At 50.9% G+C, this 19,492-nt stretch overlaps 1 protein-coding gene across 2 annotated transcripts; it reads right to left on the bottom strand.

The window, feature by feature from the left end:
* Nucleotides 1–2,187: 2,187 nt before the first annotated feature.
* Nucleotides 2,188–19,438, bottom strand: EIF3K (eukaryotic translation initiation factor 3 subunit K). 2 transcript variants are annotated; one of them, XM_054462594.2, is made up of 8 exons: nt 19,178–19,438; nt 18,065–18,163; nt 15,533–15,653; nt 13,628–13,702; nt 7,202–7,268; nt 7,020–7,097; nt 4,082–4,207; nt 2,188–2,252 (listed from the first exon to the last, which is right to left on the bottom strand). In XM_054462594.2, the coding sequence occupies exons 1-8, from the start codon at nt 19,234–19,236 to the stop codon at nt 2,221–2,223; spliced, it is 657 nt and encodes a 218-aa protein (XP_054318569.1). In that variant the 5' UTR covers nt 19,237–19,438; the 3' UTR covers nt 2,188–2,220. The 2 variants fall into 2 exon arrangements, with proteins under 2 accessions (XP_054318569.1, XP_054318570.1); XM_054462595.2 differs by having other exon boundaries at nt 19,188–19,406.
* Between the last annotated feature and the right edge of the window lie 54 nt (nt 19,439–19,492).

Raw genomic sequence — 19,492 nt, 5'->3', positions numbered from 1 at the left:
CAAGTGATCCTCCCACCTTAGCCTCCAGAGTAGCTGGGATTACATGTGTGTACACCATGCCTGGCTAATTTTTTTGTAGTTTTTTGTAGAGACGGGGTTTCACCATGTTGCCCAGACTCGCCTCGAACTCCTGAGGTCAAGCAATCCATCTGCCTTGGCCTCCCAGTGTTGGGATTACAGGCATGAGCCACTGTGCCTGGCCAGGCCCAGTTAATTTTAAAACTTTTATAGGAACAGGGTCTCGCTTTGTTGCCCTGGTCTCGAACTCCTGGCTTTCAGCAATCCTCCTGCTGCAGCCTCCCACTGTTGGAATTACATGCATGGACCACCGTGCCCAACCTGAGCTAATTTTTACTTTTGCATAGAGGGGATTTCCAGCCATCCTCCTCCCTTAGCCTCCCAAAGTGCTGGAATTACAGGCATAAGCCAGCCTCTACTGGGTCTTTTTAATTCCTGCATTCCCCCAACCCCCTACCCCTCCAGGCAATATGCTCACAGGGGAAAAGCACTGCCTAAGGGCCACTGGGAGTGCCCCAAATTCCTCAGGTAAGATAGGAATGAACATGTGAGGTGAGTCAGGTCTCCTGTCAGGTAACACTAACCAGGGGAGCGGGATGCGACTTGGAAAGAATGGTGTGGCTGAAGGCGCTGTCTACCTATGACACCTTGAGAGGAAAAAATATATATATACTAATTTTCTCATTAAGTCTCTCCATATGGAATAGTACTGAGGACTAGCTTGCAATCTTGGTGACAAACACTTCTGAGCCTGAAATTAACAATGGCTTATATTTTCTTTTTTGAGACAGGGTCTGTCACCCAAGCTGGAGTGCAGTGGTGTGATCACAGCTCACTGCAGGCGTCATAACCTCCTGGGCTCAGGTGATTTGCAGACCTCAGCCTCCTAAATAGCTGGGACTACAGACACGCGCCACCATGCCTAGCTATTTAAAATAAACTTTTTGGTCAGGCGCGGTGGCTCACGTGTGTATTCCTAGCACTTTGGGAAGCCAAAGCAGGCAGACTGCCTGAGCCCAAGAGTTCGAGACCAGCCTGGGCAACACGATGAAACCCCATCTCTACTAAAATACAAAAAAATTAGCCGGGTGTGGTGGTGTGTGCCTGTAGTCTCAGTTACTTGGGAGGCTGAGGCAGAATTGCTTCAACCTGGGAGGCAGAGGTTGCAGTGAGCTGAGATTGCGCCACTGCACTCCAGCCTGGGCGACAGAGTGAGACTCCGTCTCTAAATTTAAGAGACGGAGTCTCACTCTGTCGCCCAGGCTGGTCTCAAACTGTGGGGCTCAAGCAATCCTCCCGCTTTGGCCTCCCAAAGTGTTGGGATTACAGGTGTGAACCACTGCACCCGGCCTGTGGCTCACATTTTCTAAGAGCAAGGACAGAACAGGCCAGGCCCCAGTCTCAGGCCTTTACTGGCAAGGGCTGGAGAAACCCTCACAGATTTCAGAAGGGTGCATTATTCTTCCCTTTCTGCAGATGAAGAAACTGAGAATTAGAGAGGTGCGGTCCCGGCCGGGTGCGGTGGCTCACGCCTGTAATCCCAGCACTTTGGGAGGCCGAGGCGGGCGGATTACGAGGTCAGGAGATCAAGACCATCCTGGCTAACACGGTGAAACCCCGTCTACTAAAAATACAAGAAATTGGCCGAGCATGGTGGCGGGCGCCTGCAGTCCCAGCTACTCTGGAGGCTGAGGCAGGAGAATGGCATAAACCCAGGAGGTGGAGCGTGCAGTAAGCTGAGATCGCGCGACTGCACTCCAGCCTGGGCGACAGAGTGAGACTTCGTCTAAAAAAAAAAAAAGAGGCACAGTCCCTTGACCAAGGTCACAAAGCAACAGAGCCACCAAGACAGAGGGAAACTTCGCCTTCACTCTTCCCGGGGTGCTCAGCCTCCACCGCGGGGCTGGGCTGCCACATCCCATTCGTGCGCCCTCCTCCTTGCTGACTCAGTGCTGCCCTCCCCACCCAAGACCTAAAAGGTCAGGAAGGTAGGGTGGGGCCAGGGAAGAAGTCGAAGCAGGGGAAAAAGGAGGCGGAAACCCCGCCATGGGGTGTGGTGTGGTGTGGTGGGGGCTGGGGGTACGGTGGGGGAGCAGAGGCCTGCTCCTGGGCTCCCTCCCTCTGGTGGGCACGGGGCAGAGGCAAGAAGCCAGGGAGGAGACAGTAGGGCTGAGTCAACACATCTTTATTAAACACCTGAAGTTACTGGGAGGAGGCCATGATGCTGGACACACCTGTGGGGAAGGAGAGACCAGATTGAAGGTGAGAAGGGTGGGAGACAAACCTCCAGCCACCTGCTACAGCGCCCACAATTCTTTAGGGGGAGATCATAAACTCCTTCCAGGCCCCGGTTACCATCACAAAGGCAGTTTGGTGCAGTATTTTAAAAAGATGGACTCTGGAGCAAGGAGGGCTAGGTTCAAATCCCAGCTCTGCCAATTAACAGCTGGGTCACTTGGACAAGTTACTGAACATCTCTGAGCATCATCTTCCTATCTTTAAGAAGCACCTACCTTATAGGATTGTAGGACCAAACGAGGTGCTTAGAAAAAAGTGCCAAGGAAGTGTTGTTTGTAATTACCTACATGATAACAATATTTACTATGTACTATTTGCAGGATACTCTCAAGTTTTTTTTTGAGACAGAGTCTCATTCTGTTGCCCAGGCTGGAGTGCAATGGAGCGATCTCAGCTCACTGCAACCTCCACCTTCCAGGTTCAAGTGATTCTCCTGCCTCAGCCTCCCGAGTATTTTGAACCTATCCTGTGTCCTGTTGGACCCGGGACACAGAGCAATGGAGCTAGGACTCAGCCAGAGGGAACCCTCTCGTCTACTCCCCCAGCAGGGCTGGGCTCCTGCTTTCCTGAGATTCGTACCTTCCCCTCCTCTTCCTTGTTGACTCAGCACTGCCCTCTCCACCTGTGACCTAAAAGGTCAGGAAGCTGGGGTGGGGTGACAGAAGCCAAAGGGGAGAAGAAAGGAGGCCCTTTCCTCACTACAGAACTCAGCACTGCCCTCTCCACCTGTGACCTAAAAGGTCAGGAAGCTGGGGTGGGGCGACAGAAGCCAAAGGGGAGAAGAAAGGAGGCCCTTTCCTCACTACACAATCTTTTGCTGGAGTTCTCACTGAGAACCCTGACACAGCAGTCACGCGGTGTTTAGAGGTGAGATACCACGGACTCAAGTGCGCAGATGGCTGCCTGCTCAATGCTGTTCCCCAGTTAAGTACAAAATTAGCTGGTTTGTGTTAAGAAACCACGTTGTACCAAACACATCTTTAAAACACCTGAATCACACTCAAGCAGGTGGGGGAGACCCGGGATGAAGGGAGCAGCCCGCCTGTGCCTTTCTCCCTGGCTCCAGGATATCTGCTCAGTGCCATAATGAGAGGCAGTGAAGCAGCCCCCGCTGCCGGAGTAGCCACTGCAATCTTTTTAGTTGAGCAAGCAGTTGAGCCTGTGTTAGTTACATGTGTGTAGACGATGGTCATAATGAACATTTAATGAACTGTGTGGTCACTTAGCTCTTCGCTAAGTGTTATACATGCATTCACACTTATGATTCCATGAGGTAGGTATGATACTATTTATATCATTTAGCAACTGAGGATCAAATGATGTAAGTGTAAGGACCTACACAGTGTTTATCATAGTTACTGTTGCCGTTGTCCCCATTTTTTAGATGAGAAAACTGAGGCACAAAAATGTGGAATCACCCATGAGGCTTGGGCACCCCAAGAATAAAAGATGGCCAACGAGACAGGCCTCAGGGACAAATAAGGGTGCAGAGACCCCCTGCGAGGCCCCGCTGGGCCCCAGGAAGTCTTGCTGAGTGCTATGGGGCAGGACACAGGGCCTAGAAGTTCCAGGGAAGATCACCCAGCTCCCCGCTATTCCTCCTGGGCGGGAGCCCCAAGACACAAGGTGAATGGAATCTGGCAGGTGCAGACTTCCCAGCCCAGAACATGAGCAGATCTACCCAGGTCCCCTGGGCCCCTGCCTCAGCTTCCCTTGAGGGGCACCCCCTTAGCCCCAAAGCCCGAGGTCGTGGGTCATCACTCACTGTCAAAGTCAATCTTCTCCACAATGTTCTTAGGTTTAATGCTCTCTTCTTGGCTACAGATGAAGATCTGCCCCGACTCGTCGGCACTCCAGCCGTATTTGCTCATCCACACCTTTAGCTGGCTGTCTGCAGGTGACAGGGGCAGCAAGGGGCTTCAGTCAGCCTGATCCCACAGTTCCAGGGGACTGGGAGGCAACAGAGTCATGGCTCAGCAAGCCAGGGCAGCCCCCCTTGCCCACTGGCATCTCCTGGACAGCAGCAGCTGCCCTGGTCTCCTTGCTTCCGCCCCTGCCCTTCCACGGGTCATTCTCTGAATGGCCGCCAGAGGGAGCCTGTGAGCTCTTTCAGCCTCATCATGGGGCTTCTGCCTTAATTTCTTTTCTATTCCTCTTTTTTCTCTCCCTGGGAAAATCTTGGTTCCTAACAAGAGCAGCGTATTTATCTACCTTTTCCCACAACCTATATGAAACGGTTGCAAAATTATGACATGATCATTACCAGAAACAATACACTTTTTTTTTTTTTTTTTGAGACGGAGGTTTTTGCTCTTGTTGCTCAGGCTGGAGTGCAATAGCGCAATCTCGGCTCACCGCAACTTCCGCCTCCCAGGTTCAAGCAATTCTGCCTCAGCCTCCCGAGTAGCTGGGATTACAGGCATGCACCACCACGCCTGGCTAATTTTGTATTTTTAGTAGAGACGGGGTTTCTCCATGTTGGTCAGGCTGGTCTGGAACTCCCGACCTCAGGTGATCCGCCCACCTTGGCCTCCCAAAGTGCTGGGATTACAGGTGTGAGCCACCGTGCCCGGCCACAATACACTTTTTTTGCCCTTAGAAAATATGCTGGCCAGGGCCAGGTGCGGTGGCTCACACCAGTAATCCCAACACTTTGGGAGGCTGAGGTGGGACGATCGCTTGAGCACAGGAGTTTGAGATCAGCCTGCACAACAAAGTAAGACCCCCATCTCTAAAAGGAAAAGAAAAAAAAAAACTGCCTGTAAGGATGTATGGCCAGAATAGTGTTCAGTTGCCTGAAATAATTTTCTGTGCGACTATTATCATTTTGATACAGGTTCATGTAATTCTTTTTATATTCAATTCTAAGGCATGTTCATTCTTTAATTTCCTTTCACTGTTAAATATGTAAAACATCTACCTGATATAAAGCACTTAGTATAATGCATGACATAAAATGTCCAATAAAAGTTAGCTTCCACTTGGCCAGGCACGGTGGCTCATGTCTGTAATCCCAGCACTTTGGGAGGCCAAGGCAGGCAGATCACTTGAGTTCATGAGTTCAAGACCAGCCTGGCCAACATGGTGAAACCCCATCTCTGCTTAAAAAAAAAAAAAATTAGCTGGGCGAGGTGGCAGAGGCCTATAGTCTCAGCTATTTGGAAGCCTGAGGCAGGAGAATTGTTTGAAACCGGGAGGAGCAGGTTGCAGTGAGCCGAGATTATACCACTGCATTCCAGCCTGGGTGACAGAGCCAGACTCCGTCTCAAAAAAAAAAAAAAGTTAGCTTTTACTTGGCTGGATGCAGTGGCTCACACCTATAATCCCAGTACTGTGGGAGGCCAAGGTGGGCAGATCACTTGAGGTCAGGAGTTCAAGACCAGCCTGGCCAACATGGTCAAACTCCATCTCTACTAAAAGTGCCCAGACTGGAAAGCAGTGGTGTGATCTTGGCTCACTGCAACCTCTGCTCCTGGGTTCAAGTGATTCTCCTGCCTCAGCCTCCCGAATAGCTGGGATTACAGGCACATGCCAACATGTCCAGCTAATTTTTGTATTTTTAGTAGAGACAGGGTTTCACCATGTTGGCCAGGCTGGTCTCGAACTCCTGACCTCACGTGATCTGCCTCTCTCACTGGTATGAGCCATCGCACGTGGCCTTCCTTAGTTTCTTTTTTTTTTTTAGATGGAGTTTCAATCTTATCACCAGTGCAATGGTGCAATCTCAGCTCACTGCAATCTCCGCCTCCTGCACTGAAGCAATTCTCCTGCCTTGGCCTCCCAAGTAGCTGGGATTACAGGTGCACGCCACCACACCCAGCAATTTTTTGTATTTTTAGTAGAGAGGGGGTTTTACCATGTTGGGCAGGCTGGTCTCGAACTCCTGACCACAGATGATCCGCCCACCTCGGCCTCCCAAAGTGCTGGATTACAGGTGCGAGCCACCGTGCCCGGCCTTCCTTAATTTCTTGACTTCCTTTTCTACGTTTCTTTTTGCAAAAGTAAGCAAATAAGTTATTTTTTCTTTTTTTGTTTTTGGGGGGATCTTTAAAAAATATCCATCTGATCAGAGCCCTACCCTGCTCAGAGCCCTCCGGTGGCTCCTTCTCAGTCAGGGGAAAGGACATGGTCCTCCTGAGGCCCCACATGACCTGGAGATGCCCCTCCAACCCCCACTACTCTACTTTCGCCCATGCTTACTCTGCTCTGGCCACATACACCCTGGCTACCCCGCCCATGAACGTTACAAGTCAGGGCCCTGCTCTACTATCCTCCTCTGCTCTACCTCAGGCCATGGGCCTCTCTCTACCGAGGTAAGGGCTCAGATGCCGCTGGTCTGTGAGCTGTCTTGCTTTCCTTCATGACATGAATCACCAGTGGACACCTACATGTCGCCATGTGCTTTGCTACCTCCATGAGAATGAATTGGAGCCATCCCACTTTGTTTACTGCTGCGCGCCCAGTTTAGCACACTGCCTGACACACGGTAGGCACTCAATTAATGCAAAATAAATGAGCAAATGGCACAGGATCTCCCTCAAGGCAGAGACTGTCTTATACCAAGTTCTTATTTCCTCCCTGGGCTGGGCCTTCCATGCTGATCTGATGAGACCCGGACAGGCCCGTTGGAGGAGCTGACTGAGGTCCACTGCCCTAGCCACCCCCAACCTCCCAGATGTGCACCAGGACCCAGAGGGCGTTACCTGACAGATCCCCGAGCATCTCGGCCAGCAGCCAGCGGTCGATGTGCTGGTAAGTGATACCCACCACATGGCAGATAACTGTGGAGGTCAGAGACAAAACTGGTGAGGAGCTGTCCCCCCGGACCTGGCTGCCACTCCCTACCCCTTCCCCTTGGGGAGCCCAGCCTCAGAGAGGGACTTACACTTTCGGACAGAGTCTTCAAAGCCAGTTATACCTTCCAAGAGGTCCATGTTTTCATCCAGGGCTTGCTGTGATGGGAAGTGATGTTCACAATGTTTACTTTTTTAAATTATTTGCTTTAATTTTTATTTATTTATAGAGATGGGGTCTCACTACGTTGCCCAGGCTGGTCTTGAATTTCTGGGCTCAAGTAATCTTCCTGCCTCAGCCCCCGAAAGTGCTAAGATTGTGTTGCTGCTGTTGTTACACAGACGAGGTCTCACTATATTGCCCAGGCTGATCTCAAACTCCTGAGCTCAAGTGATCTGCCCACGTTGGCCTCCCAAAGCGTTGGGATTACAGGGGTGAGCCACCACTCCCAGCCTACACTGGTAATCTTACGTTATCAACAACGTTCATATCAGTAATGTGTGGGGAAAAGAGAGATCAGATTGTTACTGTGTCTGTGTAGAAAGAAGTAGACATAGGAGACTCCATTTTGTTCTGTACTAAGAAAAATTCTTCTGTCTTGAGATGCTGTTAATCTGTAACCTTACCCTGTGCTCCCTGAGACATGCGCTGTGTCAACTCAGGGTTAAATGGATTAAGGGCTGTGCAAGATGTGCTTTGTTAAACAAATGCTTGAAGGCAGCATGCTCCTTATGAGTCATCACCACTCCCTAATCTCAAGAACCCAGGGACACAAAACACTGCGGAAGGCCGCAGGGACCCCTGCCTAGGAAAGCCAGGTATTGTCCAAGGTTTCTCCCCATGTGATAGTCTGAAATATGGCCTGGTGGGAAGGGAATGACCTGACCGTCCCCCAGCCCGACACCCGTAAAGGGTCTGTGCTGAGGAGGATTAGTATAAGAGGAAGGAATGCCTCTTTGCAGTTGAGACAAGAGGAAGGCATCTGTCTCCTGCCCATCCCTGGGCAATGGAATGTCTCGGTGTAAAACCATTGTATATTCCATCTACTGAGATGGGGAAAACCGCCTTAGGGCTGGAGGTGGGACATGCGGGCAGCAATACTGCTCTTCAAGGCATTGAGATGTTTATGTGTATGCACATCAAAAGCAAAGCACTTAATTCTTTACCTTGTTTATGATGCAGAGACCTTTGTTCACATGTTTACCTGCTGACCTTCTCTCCACTATTATCCTATGACCCTGCCACATCCCCCTCTCCGAGAAACGCCCAAGAATGATCAATAAATACTAAGGGAACTCAGAGGCCGGTGGGATCCTCTGTGTGCTGAACGCCGGTCCCCTGGGCCCCCTTTTTTCTTTCTCTATACTTTGTCTCTGTGTCTCTTTCTTTTCCAAGTCTCTCGTTCCACCTAACGAGAAACACCCACAGGTGTGGAGGGGCAACCCACCCCTTCAGTAATGTTAACAAGAATAGTAGCTCTACCAGGCCATGTGCGGTGGCTCACACCTATAATCCCAGCACTTTGGGAGGCTGAGGTGGGTGGATCACTTGAGGTCAGGAGTTCGAGACTACCCTGGCCAACAGGGTGAAACCCTGTCTCTTCTAACAATAAAGAAATTAGCCAGGAACAGTGGCTCATGCCTGTAATCCCAGCACTTTGGGAGGCTGAGGCAGGCGGATCACCTGAGGTTGGGAATTCGAGACCAGCCTGACCAACATGGAGAAACCCTGACTCTATTAAAATTACAAAATTAGCAGGGCATGGTGGCACATTCCTGTAATCCCAACTACTCAGGAGGCTGAGGCAGGAGAATCGCTTGAACCCAGGAGGTGGAGGTTGTGGTGAGCCGAGATCACACCATTGCATTCCAGCCTGGGCGACAGAGGGAGGCTCTGTCTCAAACAAAACAAAACAAAACAAAAAACAAACAAACAAACAAAAAACAAACAGAAATTAGGCTGGCTGGGCGTGGTGGCTCAAACCTGTAATCCCAGCACTTTGGGAGGCTGAGACGGGCGATCATGAGGTCAGGAGATTGAGACCATCCCGGCTAACATGGTGAAACCTCGTCTCTACTAAAAATAAAAAAAATTAGCCAGGCGTGGTAGCATGTGCCTGCAGACCCAGCTACTCGGGATGCTGAGGCAGGAGAATCACTTGAACCCAGGAGGCAGAGGTTGCAGAGAGCTGAGATTGCGCCACTGAACTCCAGCCTGGGCGACAGCGCGAGACTCCATCTCAAAAAAAATAATAATAATAAATAAATAAATAAATAAATAAATAAATAAATAAATAAACTGGGTGTGGTGGTGGATGCCTGAAATCTGTAATCCCAGACACTTGGGAGGATGAGGCAGAAGACTCACTTGAACCTGGGAGGCAGAGGTTGCAGCGAGCTAAGATCATATCACTGCACTCTAGCCTGGGCGACAGAGCCATACTCCGTCTCAGGAAAAAAAAAAAAAAAAAAAGCAGCTACCATTTTGAGCACTGACCCCACATGCTACAGCCATTCTTCTAAGTGCAGCCCTGTGATGTAAGTTATATCCATTTTAGAGATGAGGAGACTAGGGCAGCTAAATGATTTGCCCAAAATCCTGGAGGTGAGGCTTGAACCTGGCAGGCAGAAACCAGAGCCCTGAGAAAGGGGGCAGACACATATTGGCTAAGTGTATTCAGCCACCTCCCCTTGCTTCTGTCTCACTCAGAGAAAAGGCCAATTTTCCTACCATAGCCCATGAGGCCACACAGAATCTGCCTGTCACCTCTGTGCCCTCACACACTCCGCCTACTCGCTCCTCACTCACCCTGCTCCAGCTACAGGGGCTTCCCTGCTGCTCCCCAAACCCGCCAGACACCTGCCCACCTCAGGGCCTGTGTGTGGAATTCTCCTCCATAGCTACCACCCGCAACTCCTTCAGATTTCTGCTCAAAGGTCAGCTCTGTGGTACAGGTTCCCTCCAACAAAAGGGAGGGAATCCCCCACATGGATGCTGGGAAGGTGTAGCCAGTGAGGTGGGCAGAAATCCAGATTTGTGGCCGGGCGTGGTGGCTCAACCTGTAATCCCAGCACTTTGGGAAGCGAGGCAGGAGGATCACTTGAGGCCAGAAGTTCAAGACCAGCCTGGTCAACATGGGGAAATCCAACCTCTACTACAAATACAAAAATTAGCCAGGCGTGGTGGCGTGGGCCTTGTAGTCCCAGCTACTCAGGAGGCTGAAGTGCGAGGATCACTTGAGCCTGGGAGGTCGAAGCTGCAGTGAGCTGTGTTTGCATCACTGCACTGCGGCCTGGGCGACAGAGACCCTGCCTCAAAAAACAAAACAAACAAAAAAAACCTGTCTATCTGCTACATGGAATAGATCTAAGATCTCCAACACATCTCATTTGCTAGTTTGCTAGTGAGAACAGTTGTAGAACTAGTAAACTCTATTATTTTAAGCATTTGATCATTTTCTTTGTGGGATTAACTGAAGCTAATCAATAATTTCTTACTTGAATAAAAAATAAAATGTTTAAGAATTTTTTTAAAAAAGTATGCTCTCAGCTGCACATAAAATGTCAGGGTCTGGGATAGGAACAGGTGCAATTTCTACAGTGGCTGCTTCTATTTTCTCCCGAGACAAGAAGCCAGATCATAAGTTAAGGTGAGAAGAAAGGGAGACAGATAAAGCATGAGGAAACGTCCAGGAGTTGGGGAAGGAAGCAAGACCGTAGCTGCACCTGGGGACAGGGGAGGTACATGCGATTTTTTTTTTTTTTGAGATGGAGTTTCGCTCTTGTGCAGACTGGAGTGCAATGGCATGATCTCGGCTCACCGCAATCTCCGCCTCCCGGGTTCAAGCAATTCCCCTGCCTCAGCCTCCCGAGTGGCTGGGATTATAGGCATGCGCCACCACGCCCAGCCAACTTTGTATTTTTAGTGGAGATGGGGTTTCTCCACGTTGGTCAGGCTGGTCTTGAACTCCTGACCTCAGGCGATCCGTCCACCTCGGCCTCCCAAAGTGCTGGGATTACAGGTGTGAGCCACCATGCCCAGCCAGCACATGCGATTTAAGAGAAGGAAGCGGAATAGAGAAGCCTGCAGAGAAAGAAGGTTGGAGCTAATGGTCAGGCCCAAGAATGTGGGGATGGAGACCCTGTGGGGGTGAGCTGAGAAGGTAGGAGGAAGCGGTCAGAGAGTGGAGATGCTGGAAACTCACGGGGGGAGGAGGGAAGCCATTATTGGTGATAGCAGTGGCTCCCAACATTGGTCAGATGTCCAAATCACCCAGGGTAACTTTTTAAAATCCCAAGGCCTAGGCTACACTGAACCAATTACATCAGACTCTGTGAGGGCAGGACCCAAGTATCAGTATCAATTTTTAAAAATGCCTCAGAAGGCTGGGTGTGGTGGCTGACACCTGTAGTCCCAGCACTTTGGGAGGCCAAGGCGGACAGATCACTTGAGGTCAGTAGTTCGAGACCAGCCTGGCCAACATAGTGAAACCCCGTCTCTACTAAAAATACAAAAATTAGCCAGGCGTGGTGGTGCATGCCTGTAGTCACAGCTACCTGGGAGGCTGAGACAGAAAAATTGCTTGAACTCAGCAGGCGGAGATGGCAGTGAGTTGAGATTGTGCCACTGCATTCCAGCCTGGGTGACACAGCGAGACACTGTCTCAAACAAAAAAAAAAAAAAAAAAGAAAAAGAAAAAAAAAAAGAAAGAAAATAAATGCCTCAGAGGTCTAATGTGCAGAGAACTGGCCTGGGGTATGACTGGAAGAGAAGGGCTGAGGTCAGGTGTAGTACAAGATAGCTGGCCAAGAGAGCAAGGGACCCAGAGGTCTGGGTGGTCAAAGGATCCTCTGTGTTACTTTCTAAGCATCTAAGAATTAGGGCAGGAGTGGTAGAGAGCGCCAGTGAGAAGGAGCTGAATTTTTTTTTTTTTTTTTGACACGGAGTCTCACTCTGTCACCCAGGCTGGAGTTCAATGGCATGATCTCAGCTCACTGCAACCTCTGGGTGAGGTTGAACCCACCGGGTTCAAGTGATTCTCCTGCCTCAGCCTCCCGATTAGCTAGGATTAGAGGCATGTGCCACCTCACCCAGCTAATGCTGTATTTTTAGTTGAGACAGTATTTCTTCACGTTGGTCAGGCTGGTCTTGAACTCCCGACCTCAGGTGATCCACCTGCCTCAACCTCCCAAAGTGCTGGGATTACAGGCGTTGAGCTACTGTGCTGGCCAGGGCCTGAATTCTTCAAGAAACAAAGAGCAGTCACCAGAGGGACTGATACTGGGCAGGAAGTGATGACACACACACACTTCAAGACTGGGGGTTTCTGGCGTGGCGTGGTGGTTCACGCCTATAATCCCAGCACTTTGGGAGGCTGAGACAGGCAGATCACCTGGGGTCAGGAATTCAAGACCACCCTGGACAACACGGCAAAACCCCGTCTCTACTAAAAATACAAAAATTAGCCAGTGTGATGGCACATGCCTGTAACCCCAGCCACTTAGGAGGCTGAGGCATGAGAATCGCTTGAACTCGGGAGGCGGCAGTTGCAGTGAGCCAAGATCGCGCCACTGCACTCCAGCCTGGGCAAGACTGAGACTCTGTCTCAAAAAAAAAAAATAAATAAAAATAAAAAATACATATAAAATTTAGTTGGGCGTGATGGCGCGTGCCTGTAGTACTAGCTACTCGGGAGACAGGAGAATCACTTGAACCCGGGAGACAGAGGTTGCAGTGAGCCTAGATCGTGCCACTGTACTCCAGCCTAGGCAACAGCGTGAGACTCCATCTAAAAAAAACCAAAAGACCAACAAACAAACAAAAAACGACAAAAAAAAATGAGGGTATCAGAAGAGATAGGAGCCAGGAGGTGATCTAGGCTCCCACTCAGGGGGCTGCAGAAGACGGGGGCCAGGTTCCAGTTAGAGCAAGAAGGGCAGAGCGTGTCAGACAGGCAGAAGAGACGGAGAATTTCTCTTTCTTGAGACAGGGTCTTGCTCTATTGCCCAGGCTGGAGTGCAGTGGTGTGATCACGGCTCACTCGCAGGCTCAAGCGATCCTCCCACCTTAGCTTCCTGGGTAGCTGGGAGTACAGGCACATGCCACCACACCCAATTAATTGTCAATTTTGTAGAGATGTGGTTTCACTATGTTGCTCAGGCTGGTCTGGAACTCCTGGCCTCAAGCAATCCTCCCACCTTGGCCTCCACAAGTACTGGAATCACGGGGGTGAGTCACTACACCCAGCCACTGGAGGACTTCTGATCAACGGTGTGTACTAGAGGGCTCAATGGAAAGACGGGAGAGAGGGGAAAGGGTCGGCCTCAGCCTGTGGGCACGGGGATGACCTGTGAGTACCTGCTCTGCGAGAGGATGATAATTCCACAAACACACACGTGCAGAGCACTGGGCCCACCGCCAATGCAGGAAGCCAGTCAGTGTGCACCGTTGTTACTTTTAGCACTCAGCTCCACATGGCCCTGCCATCTCCCTTGCCCCTGGACCCCAGGGAAGTTACCCAGAAGGCCTGGAAGTGGCAGGTCTCCAGCAGGTCCCCAAGGTACAAAATCTGTCGGATTGGCCGTTCTTCTTGCTGGGAGGAGGAAGCATTAAGGAAAACTGGCCTTGGAGCCTAAGGTTGGGCCCCAGATCACCCCTCCCCACCTTCCTTCTTCTGGCTGCTTTCTTCCAAAGCTTCAGCTCAGAAAAAGCTGGAAAAGGAAGCCAGCTTATTTCCCCTGCAGGTGCATGCAGGAGAAAGGATGTTGGCTGCAGGACTGTTTCTAATGGCAAAAGATGAGAAATGACATGCCAGTCCTGGTGGCTCACACCTGTAATCCTGGCACTTTGGGAGGCCAAGGCAGGTGGATCACCTGAGGTCCGGAGTTCGACACCAGCCTGGCCAACATAGCGAAACCCCATCTCTACTAAACATACAAAAAGCAGCTTGGTGTGGTGGCACGTGCCTATAGTCCCAGCTACTTGGGAGGCTGGGGCAGGAGAATCACTTGAACCCAGGAGGAGGAGGTTGCAGTGAGCCAAGATCATGCCTTTGCACTCCAGCCTGGGTGACAGAGCAAGACTCCATCTCAAAAAAAAAAGAAAGAAAATATTAACAAAAAAATCTACTATTATTACTAATAAAATAAAACCTATAGGCTGGGCACGGTGGCTCACATCTGTAATCCTATCACTTTGGGAGGCTGAGGCAGGCGGATCACCTGAAGTCAGGAGTTCGAGAGCAGCCTGGCCAACATAGCAAAACCCCGTCTCTACTAAAAATACAAAAATTAGCTGGGCATGGTGGCATGCATGCACCTGTGGTCCCAGCTGCTCAGGAGGCTGAGACAGGAGAATAGCTTGAACCTGGGAGGTGGAGGTTGCAGTAAGCCGAGATCACGCCACTGCCCTCCAGACTGGGTGACAGAGCAAGGCTCCGTCTCAAAAATAAATAAATAAATAAAATAAAGCAAACAAACAAAAAAACCCACCTTAAATCATTCCTATGTCAAGCTTCCTCTACTATTCCTGAAAGACAGCACCGAGCTCTGCTTCCTTTAGCCCATGAGTGTCCTCTCTGCCTGGATCACCTTTGCCTACCCCTTCACCTAACTCCTTGTTTTAGATGTTCCCTCCTCCAGGAGGCCTTGGTTTATACAGTTTCTAGTTAAAAATACAGAAGAGTGAACAGTGGCAAAATAGGTCTTCCCTCCCGTCTCACAGCCATCCTTCCTGGGAGGTAACAGTCATTTGCAATTCTTGGGTACCTTTCCACCTTTCCAGACATTGTTCTATAGAATGTAAATACAGATGGCTGTGTTCATGTCCACATATTCCCCCACCCAAATGGTCAGGTGCCTGCTCTGGCTCTTTTTTTTTTTGCAGAGTCTCACTGTGTCACCCAGGGTGGAGTGCAGTGGCGCGATCTCGGCTCACTGCGACCTCCACCTCCCGGGTTCCAGTGATCCTCCTGCCTCAGCCTCCCGAGTAGCTGGGACTATAGGTGTGTGCCACTGTGCCTGGCTAATTTTTTGTATTTTAATAGAGATGAGGTGTCACCATGTTGGCCAGGCTGGTCTCGAACTCCTGACCTCAGGTGATCCACCCACCTTGACCTCTCGAAGTGCTGGGATTAGAGGCGTGAGTCACTGTGCCCGGCTGCTGCGACTCTTGTAACCCAACCCTGACCACTCCAGTCTATCACTGTCTGTCTCCTCATCGGACTGCAAGAACTTTGTGAAGACAGGGCCCAGGCCTGTCTCAGTCACCACACTGTCCCAGCACGGTCCAGCACCTTGCCACGCTGGACCAGAGCAGGCACTTTGTTGTTTGTGGATGCACCTACAGACCATCTCCCCGGGAATTCATGCACCTTGACTCTGGCCCCTTCACACACCCCCCGGCCCCAGTGCTGGAAGGATACATGTGCCTGGTCGATCATGCACTTGCACAGGGTGAAGTCTGTGTGCGGCAGGTTGGTGAGGGCCTTCAGCAGGATCTGGGCGGTGACCGTGGTCTGAAAGAAGGCTGGGTTGAACTGGTACCTAAGAAAAAGAACAAGAGACGTGGCCACAGTGGCACCTCCAAGTCCCCAATCCTCACCACGTGCCAGGCAGGCTGTCCACTGCTTTATTCTGGAGTTTGGGAATTGGACATGCCTGGGTTCCAATACCAATCCCAGTGCTTCCCGGCTGTGTAACCTTCACCTCCCTGAGCCTACTTTTCTCCTCTGTGAACAGGGACGGTTAATGCTCACAACTACCCAATGGGGCAGACACTGCTGAGTGATTTATAAACAAATGAGAACAGCAGCAGCGGTCTGGAGTAGTGGCTAAGGAACCAGAGCCAGACTGCCTCGGTTTAAACTTCCCTGCTGAGTGACCTTGGACTGCTTATTTATGACACGAGGAGCAGAGGAGAGAGAGATTAAGAGGCACTGAAAGGCTGAGGAGCAGATAAAGGAAACTGAGGGGCTGACAGATTCCTCCCTTGCAAAAGAGGACAACAGAAGGTGCGGGGTTGGGTAGGTGGGTAGCTCAAGCCTGTAATCCCAGCACTTTGGGAGGCCGAGATGGGCGGATCACCTGATATCAGGAGTTCGAGACCAGCCTGGCTAACATGGCAAAACCCCGTCTCTACTAAAAATACAAAAATTAGCTGGGTATCGTGGTGCGTACGTCTAGTCACAGCTACTTAGGAGGCCGAGGCAGGAGGATCACATGCACCTGGGAGGCAAAGGATGCACTGAGTTGAGATCACGAGATCACGCCAAGGCACTCTAGCCTGGGCAAGAAGGTGAGACCCTGTCTCAGAAAAAAAAAAAAAAAAAGAAAAAGAAAGAAAGCACCCAAGTAAAATTAGCTGGGCATGGTGGTGCATGCCTGTAGTTCCAGCTATTCAGGAGGCTGAGGCGGGAGGATCGCTTGAGTCCAGAAGGCTGAGGCTGCAGTGAGCCATGACTGTGCCACTGTACTCCAGCCTGGGCAACAGAAGATCCTGTCTCAAAAAAAAAAAAAAAAAGGGCAGGAAGAACCCACATGTCCATCAAGAGCCAGAAGAGATCATTAGGACAGCCACACAAGTGACACAGTGGAGAGCTGTACATCCATGACAACTGCAGCCATATCAAAAAAAAAAAACAAAAAAACTGGATGGATCTCACAAACCCAGTGCTGAGTAGCAAATGGCAAATGCAGAAGAGTCTGTGCTGTATGCACTCCATCTGTATCAAGTTCAAAGCAGGGAAACCTGAGCTGAGCCAGATGTATGCATGCATAGTAAACCATCACATAAGGCCAGGCCACGAGAGCACGGGGGAGTAGGGGAATTGGTTGGCATACAGCATATGGGGCAAAGAGCCTGTGGTGCTAGCAATAACTTTGCAACATAAATGGCGATTATGTAGGCTTTCATTTATAATGATTTAACTACATGTTTGCTTAATATATTAGCCGTACATGTGTTCCGTAATTAATCTTTATTTATTTTTGAGACTGGGTCTCACTCTGTCACCCAAGCTGGAGTGCAGTGGCATGATCTTGGCTCACTGCAACCTCTGCCTCCCAGGCTCAAGCAATTCTCTTGCCTCAGCCTCCCAAGTAGCTGGGACTATAGCCGTGCGCCACTGGGCCCAGCTAATTTTTTGTAGAGACACGGTTGTGCCATGTCACCCAAATTGGTAATTCTTTTTTTTTTTTGAAAAAGAGGGGTCTCACTCTGTCCCCCAGGCTGGAGTGCAGTGGCACTATCATGGCTCACTGCACCTCTATCTTCCAGGCTTAAGCGATCCTTCCACCTCAGCCTCTCAAGTAACTGGAACTACAGCCACACACCGCTACATTAATTTTTAAATTTTTTTATAGAGTCGGGTCTCGCTATGTTGCCATGGATGGTCTCGAACTCTTTGGCTCAAGTGAGTCTCTCGCCTCAGCCTCCCAAAGTGCTGGGATTACAGGCATGAGCCCCTGCGGCCACCCTAATTGATTTTTTATTATTTTTGAGACGGAGTTTCGCTCTTGTTGCCCAGGCTGGAGTGCAATGGCGTGATCTCGGTTCACCACAATCTCCGCCTCCTGGATTCAAGCAATTCTCCTGCCTCAGCCTCCTGAGTAGCTGGGATTACAGGCATGCGCCACCACGCCCGGCTAATTTTGTATTTTTTAGTAAAGATGGGGTTTCTCCGTGTTGGCCAGGCTGGTCTCAAACTCCCTACCTCAGGTGATCCGCCCGCCTCATCCTCCCAAAGTGCTGGGATTACAGGCGTGAGTCACCGCACCCGGCAATTGATTTTTCAAACCATCCCTCCTCCTGTCCCAACTTCCTTGGCTTCCTAGTCTTGCACACCAAGAGATGCTGCATCGTGCAGGATACTACCAGCCACCCCCTTGCCCTGTACTGGGAGTGGCACCCTGCTAGTTGCTGAAATGGGAGTGTAGACAGAGAGCTAGACACTTACAGCTTCAGGACAGCCAGGTTGGCTTCCAGATCATAGGCATTTTCCTTGGCCTGCGTCTCTACATAGCGCTCCAGGGTGGCCAGGTTCTCAGGATTGTACCTAAAGGAGAATCAAGATAGGTGAGCACAGAGGAGACAGAAGCTGAGGCCAGCCACCTTATGGAGCAAGGGGCCACTGTAACCTGCTCCTCCCACTCTTCCCCTCTAAATCTGGCACTGGCCACCTGCTCTATCCAGGTAGTGAATTATGTCCAGTATAATCTCTAGTAAAACTTATTCACATCCCAGACCTCTCGCCTAAGCTCTAAACTCCATTGGAGCCCTGGGTCTTGCCTAGGATGCCTCCTCAACCTCTGAGCCAGTCAGTCCCTGCAGCTTGTACACCTGGCCTCCTGAATGTGTCTGCTACTCACCCCTTCCTCCCCTGCTCAGGCCTCCACCCTGATCCAGCCCCATCCTCTCCGGCCTGCCTCTCTGCCTACTTTCTCCATGTCCACCTGAACACTCCGGCCTTTGCTTCCCCCATTTCAGTTCTAACCTCTCCCGGCTAGGCTATCGCTGTCTGTTGTCAGGTTTGTCTCCCTTACGGAAAGGGAACTCAGACCGTGAAGGCATGATCTGCCGCTGTCTGATTCGCCTGTGGTTCCCAGCATTGCCTAACACTGACAGTTTATTTTAGTAAACGTGTGGAGAATGAATGACGTAAGGAGCAGAGAGGGGAGAGATTAAGAAGCACTCAAAGGAGGCGGAGCAGAGAAGGAAACCTTAAGGCAATTCACGAAGAGACTGAGTGGTACCAAGACTCTCTCGCTTCTAGGCCTTTGCAGTGCTTTTGTTTCTTTCTTTTAGAGACGGGGTGTGGCTGTTGCCCAGGCTGGTCTCTAACTCCTGGGCTCAGGCGACCCACCTACCTCGGCCTCCCAAAGTGCTAGGATCACAGGCGTGAGCCACTACCCCCAGCTCAGTGCCGTTTCTTTAAGCATCTCCTCCTCCAGGAAGATAGAGAAACCCCACCCCGCGGGAAGCCCAGGACCCTGACCACCCCTTGCTGTCTCCGGAAAACCCTCTCCTCCGCCCCGCTTGGCCAGAGCGCTTCCTCCGACCGAGCTCAGACCTGTCGATACCCTTGAGCAACTTGCCCACGTTGGCTCTCATCTGCTCAAACATCGCCATGACTTCTGTCGCCTTCCAAAACCAGGGCTGGAGGCTAACACTGGCCCGGCACGGCGTCCTCGAGGACGGGAAAAGGAAGAGGGGGTGGAAACGGAAACGACGTCGTTGTTGTCGTCCCAGCTCCTTGCGGGCGGTAAAGGGAGAAGCTCTAGCAGCAGCCGCCACGCTTTCCGGCTGCCACGTGACTTCTTCCTCGCAGGCGCAATTGGCGCGTGCGCATTCGCTCCACTTAAGCTGGACAGACAGCGTGAGAAAA

This window comes from Pongo pygmaeus, chromosome 20, assembly GCF_028885625.2.
Source record: "Pongo pygmaeus isolate AG05252 chromosome 20, NHGRI_mPonPyg2-v2.0_pri, whole genome shotgun sequence".
Taxonomy (NCBI): domain Eukaryota; kingdom Metazoa; phylum Chordata; class Mammalia; order Primates; family Hominidae; genus Pongo; species Pongo pygmaeus.
Note: the sequence above shows the minus strand (reverse complement) of the source record. Positions and strands in the feature narration are given on the sequence as shown.